The sequence below is a fragment of the Eurypyga helias genome, unplaced genomic scaffold, assembly GCF_000690775.1.
Source record: "Eurypyga helias isolate BGI_N326 unplaced genomic scaffold, ASM69077v1 scaffold12153, whole genome shotgun sequence".
NCBI classification, from domain to species: domain Eukaryota; kingdom Metazoa; phylum Chordata; class Aves; order Eurypygiformes; family Eurypygidae; genus Eurypyga; species Eurypyga helias.
In genome coordinates, this window is record NW_010243134.1 from 31,135 (window position 1) to 44,212 (window position 13,078).

General features: G+C 39.5%; 1 protein-coding gene across 1 annotated transcript; it reads right to left on the reverse strand.

The window, feature by feature from the left end:
• Positions 1–300: 300 nt before the first annotated feature.
• LOC104507877 (testin-like) lies at positions 301–8,285 on the reverse strand (the record flags this gene model as incomplete). Its single annotated transcript, XM_010149298.1, is given in 6 exon segments — positions 301–539; positions 542–613; positions 1,854–2,012; positions 2,559–2,774; positions 6,523–6,858; positions 7,996–8,285. Coding segments are annotated over 6 exon segments (1,187 nt in total), but the record flags the coding sequence as incomplete, so codon positions are not given.
• Positions 8,286–13,078: the final 4,793 nt, after the last annotated feature.

A 13,078-nucleotide genomic window follows, 5' to 3' on the forward strand; every position in this document is an offset into this window, starting at 1 on the left:
AAGCAGAGAAACCAAAAAATGTTAAATTAGTGAAACCAAGAGTGGAAGAGTTAATATTTATCATACAAAACAAGAAAAAATGGAGCATTTTGACATTTTAGTCTTCCACTAGACAAGATACAGCAAAATTATCCTTCACAGTGAAGAGCTCCCTTAAAGCGTGTACAGTTCATAACATTTCTTTTTCTTACATTTCTGGGATACAAAGTCATTTGACATAAGACTTAGGAACAATATTCCAAAAAAGAAAGTATTTTTATGGCTAAGAAATTACAATTACATAGGAAGTTTTAGTAGTTCAAAAAAATCTTTGGGAAAATGCTATTTAATACTTTTAAGAACTTTAAATGCCCCAATACCATATATTTTACAGTAGAAATGAAAGAGCCTTTTGGAACACAACAATGATTAGTTCTGTACATGTCTTAAGACATCATCTTTTTCTTACATTCCACTGAGCAAAAGACCATCCCTTCCACCGGCATGAACTTCTGGCCAATTAGACACTTGCTGCAGCAAGAGCACAAGAAGCATTCCAAAAATGCCAGTTGAAATTGTTGTATGTCACACGCTGGACTTCTGGATCTATAGCATTATGACAACCTTGGCAGATCTGTTTAGAAACAAAATGACACTTAAATGAAGCATACACAATTTATCTACAAGCCTAATAAAAAAATGGAATTCTAAATTTTTGTTTTGGAGAAGAGATGTAGGATTAAACTACCATTATGATGGCTAGGATTTGTCAGTGCTGAAATAATAAGAGCTTGTAGTGCCAAACTCACAGATTTTTGCATGCTAACCCACACATTTGAAGAGATTTAGTTACAAATAGTTGTAAAACAATGCCAAAGAAATAGTTTCTACAAAGACTTGAATGTAATTAATCTTAAAACCTGGTTGTCCTAAATCATCATTTAGATGTCAAGGAAGTTAATGTTTCAAGAGGAAAAGAAGTTTCTCCAAAAGATGATTCCTCACACCTACCTCAAAAGATTATAAACTGCCAGCTGGAGATAATAATTTTTCCCTACTTTAACTATATAAAACCGTCTAGATGCAGATTAGACTGAAATCCTAACTAATAGCTAGTTAATCAGTGGATAGTCTCCCATCATCTGAAATTAGAGTTCCTAGCATAACTAGGAATCAGGAAATACCACCCTTTCCCAAACTTCTAGCTTTATGCCATCAGCCACTCTCCTTTATAACTCATAGCTTGAAATACCAAGAAAGCAACTACTAGATCGCAGTTGCCACTACAGAAATTTACCTGAAGCTGCATCCCAATAGTCACAATGAACTGATTGACATGAACTAAACATTTAGCAGCATTACTCATCATCACCTATTTTATTCCTCCTGATACACAACCCTTCTTCACCACAGGCAAAATTAAAGGTATTTTCAGAACAGCTTCCTCCCACCAGTAGCTCTTGTTCAAGCTCAAGAATTGGCAAAATACTTGTCTGCTTGTAAGGTTTTTTCAAAGGGGAAAGTTGTTTTTTGTTTTTTAAAGTAATTTGGGTCGGAAGGGACCCTAAAGACCAGCGAGCTCCAACCCCCCTGCCATGGGCAGGGACACCTTCCACTAGACCAGGTTGCTCAAAGCCTCATCCAGCCTGGCCTTGAACACTTGCAGGGATGGGGCATCCACAGCTTCTCTGGGCAACCTGTTCCAGTGCCTCACCACCCTGTGACTACCCTTTGAAGATGATTGACTTGACCCTACCCCCTTGCACTCAATTTATACGCTTCTGATACTCCCACACTGGGAGAAAGAAAGTTTCAAGCTCCACAGATATAAATTCCCCTCCTTCACAGCACCAACACATCTGGAAGGATCTTACCGCAGCATGATTCTTCACATAGCAGGGTTTGCAGACTGGCTTGTCATTCACCATTACGTAGATTTCCCCAGCTAAAACACAGTCACAGTCAAAACAGCAGAAGTGTTTCAGATGCCAGTTTTGACCTTCTGCTTGAGTATATTCATTGCTGAATATTAGCTGTAAGGAACATGCAAACAAATATTAATGTATGCATTTGAGTAGTATTTCCTTTGACAAAGCTAGCCTCAGGATGTTTTATAATTTCCAAGGAACTCCTGGTGATTCCATTGTTTCAAATGACTTTAACAACCAAATGCATTCCTTTGTTTGACTGTTTTCCAAAGGCCTCCATTTCATTTATTATGAGCCAACAGACACCAAAGACACCACCCAGGCTGTTTTCTGTATGCTGCACTAGGTGTAATTTAGTAAGGTGCTCCCTCTAGTGTCCTTCACGAGGAAACAACTGCATAATTGGGACTTATCTGCACTCATGTATTATATCCCAAGTCCCTGCAAACGGCACAAAATTCCCACCAAATCCAAAGCAAACTACGGATCTTCCTAAATGTGGAGTGTCCATATCAATTTCAGTTCCTTGCAACTATGATCAGCTAGAACTGCTGAAGACACATCAAGGCCCTGCACCGAAATGTTTCACTAAACCTTCATTTCTCAGAGGAGCAAACGTGTGCTAAAACAAAGGACTAGGATTTTTCCTACCTCATCGCATCCAGCACAGCGGGGTTTTTCACTATCACAGTAATGTCTTCCACAGTACAGATTACCATTCTTCCAGAAATAGATCATGTCTACTAGAAGTTCACTGCAGGTACAACAGACAAAGCAAGCTGGGTGCCACAACTTGTCATATCCAGCACGTTCTGCGTAGACAGCTGGGTCACCTTCTTTCATGTTCAGTTTGCAGCGATAGCAGGACTGGAAAGAAGTTATTATCAAGTTAAGTAAGTTTTTGAAAAGGCACACTTACAGCAATTACATATTACTGACATATTTAATAAATCCCAATTTCCCAGACTAAAATTAAAGCATTAGTTTACTCCCATGACAAGACAGTAGTGCAATATGATCCCACAGTACAGGTTTAACCAAGGAATTCAAGACAATGTACATTCTACTGACATAGCACCAGCACTACTTAAACAATTATTGTATTTTGCCATATTCACATTCTTGCAAATACAGTCCAGTTCTTAAAAAAAAAACAAACCCAAAACCTGGATCAGGCAATTAAAATTCATGCTGTTTTCTATGAGCATCACATACTCAGGAATAAGGAGATAATAAAAAGCCTCCAAAGTTAACTGACCATGACTAGAACACATAAGATGGCTGTGCTTGTAGGTTGTGATGATCAAGCCCTGTCTGCATCACTGTTGAGAAAAGAAATTAATCAGACCCATTCTGTTTCAAGCTGTGTTCTAGGGATGCCAGCCACTCATGGCTGTTGGCCAATAGTCTGTGATTAACAATCTTAGGATGGAGAGCATCATTACGGAAAAGGGACTACAAAGTTCATGAATACAGCTACACTACAAATAGTTCCCAAAAGCCCATATTCAGTCTTCTGCCCTATACCTGCTTACAGAAAGTTTTGTCATCAAGACAAACAACACAGGTCATTTGTTACCGAAATGGAAGTTTTAACCCACCTTTTAATCATCATTTTGGCATTTCCTGCACTCCAGTTGATCTGTGGACTGGGCTGAATATCCTGGGAAGGTTTTCTCCATGATTCATATTACTACAAGCCCAGCCACCAACGGCCTCAGTTTTCAATTGTGTAAATAATATTTTTAAAGTGTCTCAGCGTAAGGCATATTGATCAGATTCCCACACTTGCTTCAGATAAGCAGTTACAAATATCCACAGAAAGACATCAGAAGGGGGAAAAAGAATTGCTTTTCATACTGTTACAGGCTAAGTGTAAATACATACATATATAAAGCTTTCTGCTTCTGGTTCCTACTGTAGACCTTGGACTCCAAAAGGAGTCACTTGGAAGGTTTAGTAGTTAGCATGGACCCAGATCAAGGCAAGACAATGTGTTTACCCCTGTACTCTGCTCTGGTGAGACCCCACCTGGAGTACGGCATCCAGCTGTGGAACCCTCAATATCAGAAGGATATTGACCACTTGGAGCAAGTCCAGAGGAGGCCATGAAGATGATCAGAGAGCTGGAGCACCTCTCCTATGATGAAAGGCTGCAAGAATTGGGCTTGTTCAGCCTGGAGAAGAGGAGGCTCCGATGAGACCTCATTGCAGCTTTCCAGTATCTGAAGGGGGTCTACAAGGGTACTGGGAGAGGACTTCTTACAAGAGCCTGTAGTGACACAAGGGGTAACGGGTACAAATTGAAATCAGGGAGGTTTAGATTAGATATCAGGAAGAAATTCTTCACAGAGGCTGGTGAGGCACTAGAAACAGGTTGCCCAGAGATGTTGTGGATGCCCCATCCCTGGAAGTCTTCAAGGCCAGGCTGGATGAGGCTTTGAGCAACCTGGTCTAGTGGAAGGTGTCCCTGCCCATGGCAGGGGGGTTGGAACTAGATGGTCTTTAAGGTCCCTTCCACACCAAACCATTCTATGATTCTATTTGCAACATCCGCAGCCTAGGTGGTTAAAAGACACAGATTTATAGGGAGATTTGCTTTACAAGACAATGATATGCTTGATAACCATTTTTCTGTTATTCAGCTTTTAATCATGGTGACACAGGTTTATTTATTAACCACAGGGGCAATTATTATAGGTATATTTACACTGATATTGGAAAGCTGGTTTGGTTTTTTTAGGTCAGATCTAAGAGTTGCAATCTATTCCTATAATGAAAACAAATTTTTCAAGAAATTGTTTACCACAGCTACAGGAATACATGCTTTCAGATTTAGTCCAAAAGACAATGGACAAGAAAGAATTTGAAGAACAAAGATGCAGAACTAATAGATAGAAAAAAGTAAAGACAAGGATGGCAATTCTTCTGCAAGGTATTTAACAGCTCTTCACTATATTGGTGATTTTGAATTGTTTTAAAAAAAAAAGTTGAGGTAGTGCTATGGCATATAGCTGAGACTATGAAAAGTTGCAGAAATCATACAAAAAACCCCCTTAAATATAATGTGTCTAAATCCTGATTAGGGTGAACACAGTATCTAGCAACAGACAAGCAACTGAAGTGTTCACTTACACTATGAAACGCTCATAAGGCTCTTTCTAAATTACTGTGCACAGCAATGAACAGTAGCAGGTATACTCAGGTGTTTGAGTAAGAAAACTCAGGAAGTGAGAAACAGATGTAATGTAAAAACAAAGCACCTTTTGATACAATTACTCAAGAGGAGAGAGTGCCTCCTGCCCTTGACTTAAGGTAGTCCAAGCCAGATGGCCATCAGGATACAATGCAAGGTGTGTATTTTGGCTTCTCTCCTCGAGGGAGCGCTACGAAGAACTGTTGTGATGAAACAAAAGTAACCCAGCAGGAGAGGCTGGGTTAGATGAAATGTCAGCAACCTAATCAAGCCACGCTAAAATAACTTCTTATTCTCTTAGACTTTCCATGATAAGATAGTGGCAAAAACAGCCGAGTAATTAGTTTTAGAAAGTAGATACAGGTAACCAGAAGGTACAACGTATGACTGATAAAATTAACACGTTTTATCTTTGAACATACCTTTATATTCCACATGAATTAAACCAAAAAGTAATATACTGTGTCAGTTTTAAAAAAACCACACAACAAAAACCACACTCCCCAATAATACTGAAAGTGATATTATACAACCATGTTAACAATTTTCACATCCATCTAGAACTTACATACTTGTTTTCTGTAAGTAACCTGGAGAAAATTGGAGATTCATATTTATAATAGCAATATTTCTGGAAATCAAGTTACAGGAGTTTTTGTACTCGGAAGTGAAGGTGTGCCTTTAGTAAACTAATTTAGTGTTACTTCAGTAATCCTATCCCTGTTTTGCATTCATAATTTGTAGCCTAGACATGCACAGCAGAAGTTATGTCAAAGATATGGCTACAACTATTTACTGATACTTTAACAAGGCTAAACCACAATTTTACATAGCTTATTTTTTGTCGAGTTGTTACAACGCAGAAATCTGATGCCCCTCCCCCAAAAAATAGATCACAAAAATCTGAATATGGAAAGAAAGCCAGTCAAAACAGTTGTTACATGGCTTGGCTTTTTGGATACGGTAGGGAGGGGTGTTACCTCATTATTTCTTAGTTTCATTTAGTTTTAAACACAATTTATCAAGCAGGCAATGTTGGTGCTCTTCCAAGAAAGAGGAGAAAACAAGCGTCTAAAATGAAATTAAAATCTTCGAGAAAAATGTAGTAATTAGATTGTCAGACTACACGAGTTTCTTGATTATTATTCTGTAAAAGCCACCCTGCTATATCTCCAAGCTAACAGGTTTTTGCAATGAAGATGAAAAGGTCACCTAAGAAACTATTTGCTGCAATGCACTCAATACAGTCAGTAACCAAGGGTTCTGCGCAGACATCCAGTGTTTTCCAGTTCCTCCTTTTTTTGCCCCTCCCCAGATTTTCACTATTCAAAGTTAACAAACAAGTTAATTGGATTAAAACAATGAAAGTGAGCACTCATATCGTAATATACCTTCTTGTTTTATGTTTCTTATACTTACATACTGAGATGCCTTTTGATCTGGGGACTTGTTCTCCATCGCTCCTACAGCAGCTGAGGTGCCTCTGTCACCACTGTTCACGTTATTCGTATCAGCAGCTCTCGTTTCCACCTCACCAGGGAGCTTGACATCTCCTACGCCAAGCGCCTCATTCTTGTACTTCTTCACAAATTGTTCCATCTGCTTAACTTCACTGGGGGAGAGCTCGTGGCATTTTGAAGGATCCTGATCGTGCGCAGGCAGCTGCTTAGCCAACTGCTTCTTCCTGTACTGTGCGCCTTCCGAGCCAGCGACAGGCTGCTTCTCCTTCGGTAGCATCTGCATATACTGCCTAGCCTGAACCGGGAGGAATTAGATATCAGATGCCATTTCAACTATAGACCCATCCTTTTAAGCAAACACACGACTAAAATCATCACCACTGTTGTTAGTGACAGTCAAAGTTGTCAAAAATAAGGTTCTTTCCATAAACAAGCTCCCAAAACACAGTAGACTGAGACAAAATACAGCAGATGCATTAACTGGCTTCTTCCCAGACTAAGAGACAGGCTTCCTTTTAAGCCTTTTGCAGAACAGTTACTACTTCTCAGAGTAAACAATAATTAACATTTACATAGCACCTTGTCTCTTCAAAGCCATCTAAAACCACTGATCATCAGTCTAGCTTTAAAAAGTAGAAGGTCAAATAGTTTTCCTGGGGCACACAGCACATTACAGAAGTAATTCTAACTAAATAAAAGGAAAAACTCCAGTTTTAATAAAGCAAGGACAAATTAAAAATCAGAGTAGTAACTGAATATTAATTAACAGTCAACTTAAACACACAAGGTTTGATTAATTCACTGAAAAGGGTTATTTTGAGAGGTAGGTCAGAGATATCATGATTCCAGCATGGATCACACAACAATGCAGTACAGTAAATTAGCAATCAAAGTTTGAAGAGTGAAGCAAAATCCTCAGAAGGCTATCTACCACCTCATCTACTTCAGCTTAAAACATACTGCTGGAGAGCTCTTTTAGATGTCAACACTATCCTTGTTCTTACCATATACAGTAAAAGCTATATACAGGACCGAGCGTTCCCCTTAACTTTAAAACAATGACATAAATTGTTGTAGGGTTTTGGTGTTTGTTCCCCCCCTCCTTTTAAGCCCACATTCCATGCCAATTCTTTAAGTTTACTAAAAAACAGGCAGGTTAGGGAAATTGCACTCCAAGGACTTAACAGATAACTCTTAATCTTATCTATTAAACAACTCATCACCCCGATTCTCAAGAAGTTCCACAGACAAGCATCCATATCCACAAGATGACACAGGTAAGAGTCATTAAGCAGACACCCTATTTTCAGTTCTGAGGAGGAGGAAGAGGTATGCAGAATGACTACAAGAGGCAAATTTATCCTTCCTGTAAACTCTACTTCACTATCTCCCATCAACTCCTGCCTTGAACATAAAGAAAAAGTGGGCTTACAAGTGTCTGATTCTGAACAGGTGGAGCCCACTCATAGGTCACAGTATTGATGGATATATTCTTCTTGGCTGGTACTGGATTAGTCAATATCATCACATTGCGTTTATACATGGGAATGCCATCGTTCTTCAGCTTGGCAATAAGGGTTGTGTATTTCGTATCTTCAAAGAGCTTCCCCACTTTCCGATCTTCCTCATTGCTTGTGAGGACATCATGCTCCTCCTGGCCACATTTACAGTTGCGGCATATTTTTCTGAAATTTATAGAAATGGCAACAAAGTTAGTCTCAGCTGAAAATTACATCTCACAGCAGCTGCATACGTACTAAAAACATCACTGGGAACCCAAACCCTTGTTTTCAGTTCTTTGTTTTGGGAATATACAAGTTACTCTACAGTGTCAGACACTTCCTGAGGATATCCTTTGTTTTGCCTGTTATATTATTATTTACACTCTTTTTCACAGATATTGTGAAACGATAGGTCTCAGTCAGCAACAGTGATGCATCTTGAATATGATGCTACATCATTCCTTCAGTTACATCTCAGCAGTCATCACTGCGTGATCATCCTACAAGGCCTACAAGGAATCTGGGAGGGGACTTTTTACAATGGCCTGTAGTGACAGGACAAGGGGTAATGGGTTTAAATTGAAAGCGGGGAGGTTTAGATTAGATATCAGGAAGAAGTTCTTCACAGAGGGGGTGGTGAAGCACTAGAACAGGTTGCCCAGAGATGTTGTGGATGCCCCATCCCTGGCTGTCTTCAAGGCCAGGCTGGATGTGGCTTTGAGCAACCTGGTCTAGTGCGAGGTGTCCCTGCCCATGGCAGGGGGTTTGGAACTAGATGATCTTTAAGGGCCCTTCCAACCCAAACCATTCTATGATTCTATGATCATACATGTCCATTATCACCCAGCTACCAGATCTATTATGGGTAGCCACCCATGAGTTAAATATATCAACACAATCTCCTCCCCACAAGCAGTCATTTACTTGGGCTTTTAGTTTTTCAGATTCTCTTTTTAGACTCAAAATTATGCACACTATACTATTTTCTTCATATAAATTTCACTGCATTCATGATATTTGGTTATCACAGGGTTGCCATCAAGTGGAAAACAAAATATTTTCCAGAAAGGAAAAAAATGCATGTGGCCATATATAAAGTGCAATTGTATCAAGTTCTGTTCAAAGTTCAGCATTTAAAAAGAGAAGATAAAAAAGTGAAAGGATTATATGGACAAAGTCTTTCAAACAGCTCAGAACCAAGTCAGAGGTACTCTGGCACATGTTGTACGGAGAATTTTCAGAGATAATATCCTTAAAAGGTAGGTGGTTTTACTTGGATATAAACGGTATTCTTCCATATACAACACATTTGAACGCCTTTGATTAAGGGATATTAGATAGCAATTTATTACCTTAAGCATAATTAAACAACTCACATATAATAAACAGAACCTTGGACTAGACAAGCTAGTGTACTATTTATTAACAGCCTCCCCAGAGCTTCAGTTCAAAGCAGTCAGCCACAGTCTATGAAAGTTAGTGAAGTTGGATGTTAACTAAAAGCTATTATTGCCTAAAACCAGATCAACCTTCTGGATCTCTAGAGTTTGAAGGAGAATGAGCAATACATTTATCCTAGTATTTATTCTTCACATAGTAAATAGCTTAAAATGACTATCTATAAAATGTTTCTCAACCCTGCTTGCCAAAAGCTCAAACTCTAATATTGTTCTACCTCTTGCTTCTGAAGTCTTGAAAGCAAGATACATACCTTAAGGCATCTAACAGGTACACGACAAGAACAGACAATGACTACAGCTGGCCCGTTAGGTGATGGGAAAGGAGGAAAGGAGGAGTGCCTGCACATAACCGGTTACATGAAGTGATGCACAGCCAGCCCCAAGAGTACTACATGTCACTAGTTTATGATGTAGAATACCATCATTTCAGTGTGTGATGGATGTTGCCCTGGTCATGTGATTACACAACAGACATACATTACAGTAACCTAAATTATGAAGTCCATTCCAAATAAAAATAGCTTACTCTGCAATAGAAATAAGCCACTCCACTCTAAAAATAACAAGCAGAATAAGAACATTTAGCAGAACAGACTCTGCTTTGCAGCACAAAAACCTGAAGAGATCATTAATCAAAATGTAGGCTGACAGCTTGCATGACTTCCAACTCATTTCCACAACAAGAAAGATACACAGAACTTTAAAGCTGATACTTATCTGGATACCTAGTAAACACTACACACTTTGCAATCTCCCAGCTTACCAAAACAGTCAAGCATGAACTAGCATTGTTCATTAAGCCTAAATGCTGTACCATGCATCTCAAGCACTTGCAACATAAAAAATTGCAAGGTCTTTGGCATCAGTCTAGGCGAGTCCTCTACTTAGCTAATACACAAGAGACTATTTAATATACTTAATATGAACTTAATATAAAGTGAATATTTATATTCACTTTGCTCTCATTTTTTTAAGATCTAATAGTAGGTAACAGAATCAGACCTTACTCCTTGCAGGTTTAGTTCATTATTACATCATGACCATCACGCAGCTATATGCCTCACAGCATACATGCAAGTAGATTTCAAGCAGTTAGTCTATTTGAACAATAGCTTAAAAGGTGTTTTCTTCACTTTTTCAAAGTCAGTCTTCAGCAACAGTAAGTTTTGCCTCTTGACAGGATGTGATCTAATAATGTTGGTGAATGAACAGACATTCTCAAGTAACCTTCACAGACTCATGCAAGTAAAGTAGAGTCTTGCTGTCCAGAACTGCTCTGCTTGCAAACCAGAGCTGAGCAAGAACAATTAACATTGTTGTATTGCTTGTGTGGTCCAGCATGACAGTTTGTGCAGCTCTCCCCACTCTGTACAGCATCCAACTACAGTGAAGCCTACAGAGACCAGAGCCATCCCCAAAAGGTTGTGGTGGAAATCTTCTCCTGAGACTTTCACATGTGCTGGAAAAGCCACAAGAGCACTTTTATTCTTGCTCACGTTATGTCATGAAACTGCATATTTATTTTCTAGTAGTATTGTCTCCGAATGCAGAACAACTTTGAGATTCTGATTCCAACTAGGAGAGCACCCTGATTCAATCACCTTTATCATCCTCAGTCCCACCTTGAGGGCTTAACATGTTTCACTAATTTCAGTATCTGTGAGAGATTTTCTGTTGTCCTGATAAATAGACGAACAGATACTGGCAAATAAGTGAAAGAGTACAACTTGTCCTCAAGTCCTTCCTGGGTCCCACTGGGAAAACCAGCATAGAACTTCTGTGCTTTATACTTGTGTTGAAAAGAATGAGATACTAAGCTCCTCACACCCCAGACTTAGTGAAATTAGGAATTTAATTGTGTGCATTTCAGTCTAATGCTACCTCCTTGCTCTTTCAAGATTAGGGGAAAGATTGTCTACACAGGGTTTACAGGAAGCTGTTACAATGGTTACATTACAAAGTTGCAAGTCTAGTGGCCCTGATATTAAAGCTTATGAATAATTAAGTCTCCAAATGCAGGAGAAAACCCATAAAGAATGTGGAGAATGCTGAGTCACAACTGATGTCAGCAGATCTCAGTAAGTTGAAGGAAAATTCCTGAGGTTGTTGCCATTTCCTCTGTTCCCCAAAGTCCCCCTGGATCTCAGCCACATGGAGATGTTGGTACACTGTTAACAGCCAAGAAGAGGTTTCCTGTCCTGATTTATAATGCCTTTTCTTGAATAATTTCCAGTCCTAAAATATATCCAGTTGACATTTACACACGTAACTCTTCCTGCAGTGTACACTTTACAATTTAGTCATACCTTCTTTCATGACACTGCCACATCACATTCCTGTTCCTTAGTCACTGACCCTTCTGCAGAAGGGATATGGCCAATTACCTCTATGTATCCCTGCCCATTCTGAGATTCTACTTAAGAGTAGATCAGCTGGTCATTTCTTTGAGAGAGACATATGTATATGTAAGTATAGACTTAACCTTATCTCCTTTGGCTCTATCAAAAAGACAGGCAGTGGAATTTCTTATTCTCTCTGTCTACTTTGTCAAAAAGATTTTCCTTCACTTGAGGACATTCAGCAGGAACTAGGGACTCCTGCTCATGTGTTTGCAGCTCTTGGGACTTCAGCAAAGTAGAGAAATGTTCCTCTAGTCACATACCAGCAGTTTGGGAAGCTTTTGACATTCAAAACATGGACAATAAAGAGAAAGCTTCAAAATCTGTGGGATTAAAAGTTGCATATCACTGCAAAAGACTGATCTAGTAGATTACGCCTTGCAGCCAGGTCTTGGGTGGTTAGAAAGAGGAAGGAAGGTAAACAGGTTCCACCCTCTATCCTCATGTGGTGAATTCTTGTGTCCTGGATGTCTACTGACACCAAGGATCAAAGACTTGCAGTTCCTTCAGCAAACCAAAGTGTTAGCTATCCTCCTACTTTTCCATGTTTTGGTGTACAAAAGAGGAAAAATTATTCGGATTGTGACCCACCCTAAACTGTCACTCCTAGTGACAGGAGGCAGCAGCTCCAGGCACAGCACAGCCCTCAACAAATACCTGGCAAGTCCTGTGTCTTCCACACAGTGGCTAACCTCTTCTATGATTCCTTCTGTAGGTTTTCTTGCTATTAATGCAGCTATAGTAATTGCAAGGGCTTTGACCTATGCCTTGGTACTTGTCTGCTGTAGTATCAGAAAATGTTACAGCCAACTTAAAGCTCTCTCTCCCTGCCATCCAGGGACCATATGTAACTGTGCAGAGAAGCCAGACACTGAAGAAGGTACTTCCCAAGCTTAAAATTCTTGCCTCCAGAAGCTTTTTAGTATCTTGGCAAGCCACACAGGAGACAATTATCGCTTTCCGGTATATATACACACAACCAAAATAAATCACAACCTTCCCTCCCACTTTTAACAACTTAGGAGTTCTGTCCCACACTTCCCTCTAGTGGGTACCATATTCCCAAAGAGCAAACATGTATCCGAGCAGTAGTTTCTTACAGCCAGCCTGCCCTTGGAGGTTGTTTTGCAGTCTGAAAGAAGTCTAACAACTGT